The following is a 10347-nucleotide window of genomic DNA, read 5'->3' on the forward strand; positions in this document are numbered from 1 at the left end:
AGTAATTCACCTCAACCTTATTTGCAAAAAATCTTGACAATAAGACTGTGGCTGTAAGTCTCTTGCACTTAATTTTAAAAGGTTGCCATGAATTTAGAAATACAATTGAGAGTAGCAGTTTTTATTTGCAAGAAAACTTTCCCCTTCTATGTGATGTGGTCAGTTATTTTACTGTCAAAGCTAGTCTTATCAAGAGAAACTAAACTGCTTAGCAGAACTCTAGTATAATGCTAGTCAACCACAGAAGCTGGAGGAATTAATTCAAACAGAGAAGGCTCAGAACATGCAAGGGGAACTAATTTATTCTGGAGCGACTGGCTTCTGACTCCTTTTATCTTCTATTACAGGGCCATCGGCGTATGGTGTGCTGCACAGCTTGGAGTGAGGACAATCCTACATGCAATCTCTTTTCTTGCGGTTTTGATCGTCAAGCTATTGGTTGGAATATCAATATCCCAGCACTCTTGCAAGAAAAATAAAATACCATCAAGTGTTTCAGAAATGACTTTAAATAACTCCAATCTTTATACGCTTAACTATGTTTCTATTGCTGTTACTGCTGTGAGTCTTCCAGCTAAGAAGAGAGCATTGTGCGATTGGCATTGAATGGCTTGACATGCATAATCTGCATGTAATGCCTATGAAACTGTGCTTGGTTAATAAACCAGTCTTGAAAGCAACCATGCATATATTATAAATATTTCTTTTGTTTGTAATTTATGTGTTCTTCGCTGGTCGTTAGAATTGGTTGACCTTCTCACATACAATGTATAAATGAATTGCACAGAAGTTATAGCTGAATTCTGTAGCAGTGTGAGCAAGGCATTTTTGAATGACTGAAAAAATGTGAAGTTCTGCCAAGTGTAAATTGTGTGAAGCGTATAGTTGTGTTTGTTGTTACCTGAAAATTCTACATATCTTCCTTGTTGCCTTGTATAAATGCAGGGTTAGAATATAGCAATTTTGATGTGATCTCACACAGTGCGTTTTCTTTTAGCAGTCTCTTTACCTACAATCTGACTGTACCAATAGATTGCAGTGAATTTGTCAGATATGTATTTAGACCTTTTCCTAATTTCAGTAATGTTTGGAGTTCAAATGTTCATGTTTGAGTGCATTACAAGTAGGCAGTTATATTCAATCTGCAGAATTGTAACCTAATATGATGTAGTTAGTCATCGAATAATCAATCTTATGGCCCAACTCCAATATGTATTTTATCACAATCTATACTGGAGAAGGAATGTGATTTTTTTTCTTTGTAAACAGTTTATTCTGAACTTTTGTGATTTATAAACCAATATTAAACGCACTGATCCCAAGTCCAGCCTTATTATATGCTATGTGAAAGAGGAGATACGATTAGTGTTGTGACGGCTGGGGTCAGAACAGTCTCTCTAAAGACTCTGAAGATCAGTAAAAGGCACATTATTTGTATTAGTTGACCCCATACAAACCATTAAAACTAACTTTGTCAGTCATATGAGACTTGGAGTGCTGATCATAATGGCTAGGATATTTAAATATTCACTAGTGGTTTAAATTTCAAATGTAAACTATTTAGAACCAAATATGTTTCAGACTTAATGTATATTTGCATAGTTTTACATACATAAGCACAATTGTGCTCAATTTTAAGTGGTTTGGCCTCTAACCGTATCAATAGACAAAGCATTGAGGTGCTATCCTTTGCCCAGCATGCTGTCAGTGCAGGAACCCAATTTCATGAACCATTTTGTTTCCTTCATTGGTACCAAGAGTAGCTTGGAATAATCAGGTTTTTACTGCCAGGTATGGATCTAACTATAATTAATTTTCTTTCATTAATTCCAAAGATTAGGGTTCAAAACTGCAGTCTGCATTTAGCTGCCTAAATCTGCTAAAAGATGTAATTGCACATTGTGTTTCAGCTGATGTTGGCTTTAGTGCACTTAATGGTTTTTCAGTGTCACAGCTAGAGCAAATAGTGCATTTATAATTAATGCAGGAAATAGTTTTGTTTTTGCAAAGATTGGACAATCTTATTTGAGTTATTTGGATTTATTATCAGCAAATGAATGGTTGATTTTGAAGTCAGCAGCCCATAGCTGCCTTCGAACTTCCTATTGGATAAAGGAATATTGCAGTACGCTGAGTATGATTATGATACTGTTACAACATGTGGCACTTTACAAGTAGAGCACTGGGTATTGTTTAAGCAGCAGATTGTTCTGACGTAAACTATAGAGTATCCTATGTAAGAAGCTTTACTGGACAAATTGTTCAAACTTCTTAAATCAGTTTTGTTTGTTTGTGTGTGATTTGTAACGGACCCCTGTGTATTCCATGGCAACTCAGTAAAAATGTAGTTGTTTCTTTTCATTAAAGCATTAAATATGTGTAATATAAATTACATTTCCAGTGCTCCGGGACTACTGTTTCAAATGTAGCATAGAGGTGTGATAGCAACTTATAGGGCAGGATTTTTCCCCCCGTCGGGGGCGAAGTTGAAGGGTGGGCACACACAGGTGCGCTTCCGATCAGCGCCCCCGATTGGGGGTGCGGCGCCATTTTACGTGGGCAGGCCAATTAAGGCCCGCCTAGCGTGACGTCCACACGGAAGCGCTATGCGGGTGGGGGGGAATCCCAAAATTGAGAGTGCGCTCTTTCATGCATGCGCACGAAAGAGCGCACTCATCTCCCTGAGGCTAAGTGCAGCCTCGGGGAGATCGGCTGTAAATGTAAAAAACCTAAAAATAGAAAAATAAAATTTTCCTAACATGTCCCCTCATGTGACACTGTCACATGAGTTGGGACATGTCCATAATTTTTACAAAAACTTTATTTAAATTTTAAAAAATCTACATGAAACCTCATCCCACTGGTGGATGAGGTTTTATGCTCTTTTTAATTCGCGCCGGGGCACCTGGCCTGCCCGCCAACCTTAAGGTTGGACAGGCAGGTCCTTTAATTACTTAATTGACTCTGTCAATGGCCTCAGTTGACCATTGACAGGTCGGCGGGCGCACAGCTGATTTCATTGCCCGCCTACCTGAAAATTTAAATGGGGCGCGGTGACATTGGGAGTTCCGCCCGACGTCATCATGTATCATTTTACATGTTGGTGAGCGGGCCCACCTCCCACTTGCCGACACATAAAATCCTGCCCATAAGCATGTAGAATGTTTCCAGGGATGATCATAACATTATTCATAAGCAGTCATAAAAGCTGCCAAGAGCATTTCTACAGAGAACACATTTGTTGCAGCAGATTGCTGATTCAGACAATAAATAAGGTTTCTGATCCAAGGTGATGCATGTATCTAACTGTCATGCTCATTTTTGTAAGGTTTATTCAGAATGCAACCATATTATGAAACAGGTGTGGAAGGATGTCATATTTCTGTACTACAAAGAACACTTGTAGGCATTACATCTGTTTCCCTAGAAGAAGCCCCACTTGTACCATTTCACCAACCAACAGTATTTCAGCATGTCAATGTTTTAAATTGATTTTTTTTTTTGGAAGCTTGAAACAAAGGTGTGAAATTAAAGGTGAAACAAAAAGAATCTTGTTTTAGCTGAATTGTGATTATTTCTATTGCAGGCAGTGCAATATGATACTGCATTGCCCTTTTCCATGCCTTTGTAACCTCCAGACTTGACTATTCCCAATGCATTCCTGGCCTGTGTCCAAGGCTATGTCTTCCGCAAACCTGGTGTCATCCAAAACTGAGCTGCTTGCTTCCTAACTTCAAGCCCCATCCACCCAGTACCCATTGCTCACAGACCTACACTGGTTCTTCATTAAGCAATGACTCAATTTTAAAACACTCATTCTTGTTTACAGATCCCTCCATGGCTTTGACCTTCTCCTCCCAAGTTACCTGGGCTCCTCTAATTCTGGCCACTTGGGCATCACTGATTTTAATTGGTTTCACTGGTGGCTGTGCCTTCAGTTGCCTAGGCTGTAAATTCTGGAATTATCTTCCTAAACCCTTCCATGTCTCTACCTCTCATTCCTCCTTTAAGACGCTCCTTGAAACCTACCTGTTTCACCAAGCTTTTGGTCATCTGCCCTAATATCTTAGTGGCTCAGGGTCGTATTTTCTTTTATCATGGTCCTGTTAAGCGCCTTACAACATTAAAGGCGCTATATAAATACAAGTTGCTGTGATTGATTTCTCACCTAATGGCTACATTTTTCTGACCAGAAGCCATGATGGATATAACCACAATATCTGCACAGGTTTATTGATGAAAGTACAATAGTTTTTTGTTGATGCAGCCAATTTGTGCTCCTGCACATATTGCATTTTCTGCTGTGCCATTTCACTGTGAAAAATGTTGCATAATTCAGAAGCTACTTGCATCTTTGCATTTAGATTTTCTAGGCTTATTTCACAATAAAGAGAAGACAGCAGTCAATGGCGAATCCCAATGGAAGAGGATCTATTCCTCCAAGCGTGTTGACAGTGTTGTTTTATTTTACAGTTTTTGTTGTAGTGTATATACTTTATAGAGTAACTTGCTTTAGGTTGGAGTCATGAGATTGAGTATTGAGTATTTTCAATCAAACAAAGGCAGTCTTTTTAAAAAAAAAATGAATTGTACCTTTTTGTTTTGCAAAATTGCTGCCACTTTCTCATGCAACAAAATAAAATTGTAACTTTTTGGAATGCATTGTGCCCAAATGTTCCCTTTACAACGTACATCTTCAAGTGGTATTTTGTAAATGTAGAAAGTATTTCTTAATATTTTAGGACCATGGGTTCTGTAGAATCCTATGTATAAATTGAGTTTTCTAATATGCTGTTGTAACATGTAACATTTAAATATGCAGGATTTGTACTGAAATGTGAACTATATAATCAGGGCCCAACCTATTGACCAGAGTACAAGTAATACTGTCAAAAGCTCTGCTTTAAAGATTTTGTTCAACTTTCATTTGCCGGGTCCAATTTATATTTTCAAACTTGACTTTACAAATTATTTATGTGACTTACAAAATTGCAAAATACAATGAAAACATTAGATAATTATCTGAAACGACAAAAAGTTGCAGGGCTATGGGGAAAAGGCAGGGTAGTTGAGACTCGTAAATTGCTGTTCCAGAGAGCTGGGATGGACATGAAGGGCCAAATGACCTCCTGTGCAATAACTGTTCCGTGGGGAACATATGCGCCCCCATTGGCGGGGTGGGGGGGGGGGGGGGGGGAGGGGAGTGCGGGAGCGGGCACCAGTGACCGGCCTTCCGATTGGCGCCCCTGGTCGGTGGGGGGGGGGCGGCGCCATTTTACGTGGCCGAGCAAATTAAGGCCCATCCAGTGTGACGTCCGCCAGGAAACGCTATGCGCTCCCTGTGCGGGGGGGTGGGGGCATGATTCAGCCGGGAGTGCGCTCTTTCGCGCCAGAGCGCACAGATCTCCCTGAGGCAAAGTGCTGCCTCGGAGATCTGCTCCGAATGAAAAGTTGACAGGCAATAAAAAAATTTCCCTGACATGTCCCCTCATGTGACACTGTCACATGAGTTGGGACATGTCCTTAACTTTCATTTAAACATTTGATAAACATTTAAAAGCCTTCATGAAACCTCATCCCACCCGTGGATGAGGTTTCATGCTTTTTCCGAGGCCCGTCTGGGCTCCCGGGCTGCCCGCCAACCCTAAGGCTGGACGGGCAGGTCCATCAGTCAAATTAATTCGTTTTTTAATGATCTTAATAGGCCATTGACAGTTTGGCGGGCCCGCAGAACTGAAAATCTAAATGACGCAGGGTGAAGTCGGGACACACGCCCGATGTATCCCCGCGTCAGCGAGCGGGCCCCGCCCATGCTCGCCAACCAGAAAAATCTGCCTTGTGAGATTAAAAGTGAACTATTTTCTTCACAAAACTATATTCTGTATGGTGACATATGTAATTGGAGAAATCATTTTAAGTAAAGTGTTTAACAGTACTACTTCCTACTGAAGTAAGATTTGAGAAGTTTAATCAGTTTGCCAAAATTTTTGCCTGTCTGACTCTATGATCATTTCTGTACATATTGCTTTAATATTGTATAACTTTGGTGCTTATCTGCCACTCTCCAAATTGCTGAAACCTTGGAACACTGCCACATATCTCTGGCATCACTCACATTGGGGTCTGGTGCATAGTTGGGGTCTTTATTTACTATGGTTGAATGTTGGGTCTGTCTCTTTCAGGCTGTTGCTCAAGTATTCTCAATGGGGAAGCAAATCAAGGTAATCTTTTTGGCTTATGAATTCTTTGGAAACTTCAGACTCCAGGCCAAAAGAACCCAGCATTAAAATAGTGGCTAACTTATTGTTTAAAAAAAATGTTTTGAATCTATACTGAAGTGTGACACTTTGAAGTATGATGGACACAAAGATTTTCAGCTTATCACCTGATATTCATTCCCATTCATTTCAAGTCGGGGGTTTTTTCTATGGAGTGGCTGATCTACAATGCCAGCAGACGTGTGACATTTATATTTTAAATGGTGCATATTGTGTTCCTATATTCAAAACAGGTTAACAAAACCATACTTGAAAAGTACTTAAGTGGTTGTAATGCACTTTTGGGATATCCTGAGGGCAGGAAGGGTACTATATTAAGCCTAGAGGTTCATGCTGAAACTCTTGCTGCCCCTTCCGTACATTAATCTGAGTGATCATTGTCCATACCAAGTAAATTAGTAGTTGACAGAAGGCTTGTACAGAAATGGACTGGATTTTGAAGAAAGCTCCACAGGATTTGTACTTCAGCTGATCAATAGCAAATGAAATTCAATATAGACAAATGCATAATATCAAAAAAGAAAAGTGGGAATTTATATTCCATGGATGAGCTTAGACATTGCCAAGGGGGTAGTTGAAAGAAACCCAAGGGTGTTGGTTGTCTTGTTGCTCATGATGTCTAAACAGTGTGAGGTGGCAGTAAAACAAATTGGATGCTGTTATGTTATTAAATAGGTTCAAATTCCCAGGGATTGTGTTGAAGCTGTTCAGTGCCTGCTAAGCTTGAACCTGCATCATTACGTATTTCTATTTACCCCAACATCCCACAAGCAGTGAAGAGGAAAGCAACTAAGCTGATCATTGACGTGAAGGATGACCCATGATGGACAGCTTAATCAATTAGTGGTCTTCAACTGCACAGAAAAGGCATTCTTGGAGGATATGTCAGGACTGGCTCCGGACACTTAAGCATATAGTCTAGGCTAACAATTCATTGTAATACAGAGGGAGGGTAGCATTGTCAGAGGTACTGTCTTTAATGAAATACTGAACTGAGACCCGCCCTCACCTCACCCTCAATCTGCTCTCTTAAGTGGATGCAAAATATTTTATGGCACTATTCAAAGAGAAGCAGGGGAATTCTCCCAATGGTGCTGCCCAATATTTATCCCACAACCAGCATCAGTTTAACAGATAACTGATTATCAGCCTCATTGATTTGTGTGAAACCATGCTGTGTGCATATTGGCTGGTTTGGTATCTAACTTATACTTAAAAAGTACTCTGTGGCTGTGATGTGCATGGAGAAGCCTTGAGGTTGCGAAAGGTGAGATTTAAATGCAGTTCTTTACTTACATGAATAGAGAAAATAAATGCAAATCGATGTTCATAGAGCCATTACGGTACAGAAGGAAACCATTTGACCCATTGAGTCCAACTTTCCGTAGAGCAGTCAGTTCCCTTCCTCCATTCTATCCCTGTAGCCCGGCAAGTTTATTTCCCTCAAGTGTCTACCCAATTTCCTTTTGAATTCATTGATTTTCTCTGCTTCCTCAGTCCATTCAAAGAGTTCCAAGTCATTGTACTTCACTGTGTAAAAAGTTCTTCCTCACAATCCCCTGCATCTCTTGCCCAAAACCTTAAACCCCAGTCTTTGTACCATGCACTGATGGGAACAGCTTTTCTTTATCTGACTTATCTCTAACTGTCATAATCTTGTACACCCCTATAAGATCTCTCCTCAATCTCCTTTACTCCAAGGAGAACAGGCCTAGCTTCTCCAACCTAACCATTGAGCTAAATTCCCTCAACCCTGGAGCCATTCTGGTAAATATCTCAGAATAGCAAAGAAGGTGTTAACGCTGAGCCTGCATGGAGGGCACAGGTGAAAGAGGCTTGTATGAGCTATTCGTCTTCATCGTTGTTATGATCCCAGCTGGGGTTACCCCTGGACAAGCCTGATCCCAGAGTGGACCCCAGCCTGATAGATCCTAACTTTTATTTGTTTGTGTAGATATGTGGAGAGGGGCTACTGAACAAAGGCATGGGGTCAGCTGATGAACTTTTAACAGAAGAATAAAACATTTATTCAACAAGAAAAGATGAGCTATATTACAATACTCCTTCACCCACAACTATACCTTTACAGGTGTATACAGATTTGCAAGGATAACACAAGTTACAAAAGCTATCTTATACACTAATGCACACAATAAATACAGTCCATGTAAATCTATGGCACCCTGTGGTCAGACACACCACACTGACCTCAAGTGAAAGATGCCGCCTCAACCAGATGCTATGGATCTCGCCTCAACCTCCCCTTAGACGCTTGTCACACCATGAGCTAACCAGCCTCACTGAACTTCACCTTTCACACGTGGGTTTCCAACCTCCACTCTCCAAGACCTTGGAATCTTCTCCCAAACTGACACTTTCTCTCAGATGCCTTCCACAAGGGTTCACCTCCAGGGTTTCAAACTCTCCTTCTGACGTTCCTCTTCCCCAGGTCACCACATGCATTCAAGCTTTCCTCCACACACTCTCTCTCACTGTCTCAGCTGTCAACAGTACACCACTGCTTCACATGCCCATAGCAAAGAGTTACAGGCCTTCAGCTATCTCTTTGGACCTTCTTGCCTCTTGCAAACTGTTCTTGCTTTAAATCTGCTCTCTGCAGCTTTTGTCTTTAAATCTGAAGCTTGGAGCCTTTCTCTCTGCTCTTCACTCTTAACTTCACTTAACAGGACCTTTTCCAGGTTCCTGTCCTTCCTTTGTCTAGAAGGTCTTCTTTGGACTTTCTTTCCTTCCACTCCCCTGGGCTTGTCGGGTTTTCTTTAGCTTGGCACTTGCTATCTGTCCCCTTTTAGGCTGCTTCTGCTTCACAGCTGTCTTCAAACCAACTGAACTTAAACAGCTTCCAAAACAAACTGCTGTTTTCCATCTTGTGTGTGTGTGTCTGTGGGAGGAACCTGCCTCTCTGGACCCCTGTTGCTAGGCAACAGTCTTATCCTTCTACCTTGTATGTTTATTTTCTCTTTAGGGGTCATAAAACTCCTCATTAGAAATGCAAGAACCTTTCTAAAGTGAAACTAAAACTCCATTTGACCTTTCTTAACACACAGATACAGAAATACAAATCAAACTTTAACTTTAAAGCTAAAACTCATTCCTAACACCCACGAACACTAAAATAACTTACTTAAACTATCCCTATTTCCTAACAATCATCCTGAAACTTTGTGGCTATAAGGATCTCACGGGCACGTCTGCCAAGTCTGGACTGTGCTGTGGCCTCTTTTTCTGGGGCCTCAACACCCTCACCCTCATCAAGCTCATTCCACTCGATGTCCTGCTTTGAAATATTGGGGAGTTGAGGGGCTATGAGGAGCTGGCACGAAAGAGGCGATGAGGCCTGGGACAGATCAGCCATGATCTTATTGAATGGCGGGGCAGACTTGAGGGGCTGAATGGCCTGCTCCTGCTCCTGCTTCTTATGCTCGGAGGAGACGTGCAGTCCCTCGATCTCTCCTTCTGGCAACTCATTCCCACTTTGGAGCTGGTTGTGTAAAATGCAGCAAACCACAATGATGCGGGACACCCTCTGGGGAGAGCACTAGAGAGTGCCACCTGACCAATCCAGACACCTGAAATGCATCTTCAGCATGCCAATGGTTTGCTTCATCAAAGGGCGTGTTGCAAAAGGAGCTGCATTGTACCTCTCCTCTGAAGCACTTTGTGGCTGCTGAACAGGCATCATTAGCCATATCTTTTGGGGGTAGCCCGTGTCACCGACGAGGCAACCCTGAATGCGCTGAGGGCCCTCGAAGATCTGTAGCACCTGCGACTGACTCAAGACATAAGTCGTGTGAGCTGCCAGGGTATCTCGCACAGACCTGCATAATCGGCTTTTGGTGGTTACAGATCAGCTGCACGTTGAGAGAGTGGAAGCCTTTGTGTTGATGAATCATAGGGGCTGCTGCCAGGGAGCTCTTAAACCCACATGGTGGCAGTCGATGGCACCCTGCACCTGTGGGAAGCCAGAGAACGCTGCAAGTCCCACTGCTCTGGCAGCTTGGCTGGCTTCACCCAGGGAGAGCTGGTTGTAATTGTGTGCCTTACTGAATAG

General features: G+C 41.8%; 1 protein-coding gene across 4 annotated transcripts in view; it reads left to right on the forward strand.

Moving 5' to 3' along the window:
- Window positions 1-2392, forward strand: part of wdr37 (WD repeat domain 37) — a 123562-nt gene extending 121170 nt beyond the window's left edge. For all 4 annotated transcript variants that reach the window (XM_078537362.1, XM_078537363.1, XM_078537368.1 and 1 more), the window contains one exon: window positions 348-2392. In XM_078537362.1, coding sequence (XP_078393488.1) covers window positions 348-479 — 132 coding nt within the window. In that variant the 3' untranslated portion in view covers window positions 480-2392. The remainder of the gene's footprint in view (window positions 1-347) is intronic.
- The last annotated feature ends 7955 nt before the right edge of the window (window positions 2393-10347 follow it).

This window comes from Cetorhinus maximus, chromosome 3 (assembly GCF_964194155.1).
Source record: "Cetorhinus maximus chromosome 3, sCetMax3.hap1.1, whole genome shotgun sequence".
In the NCBI taxonomy this organism is placed as follows: domain Eukaryota; kingdom Metazoa; phylum Chordata; class Chondrichthyes; order Lamniformes; family Cetorhinidae; genus Cetorhinus; species Cetorhinus maximus.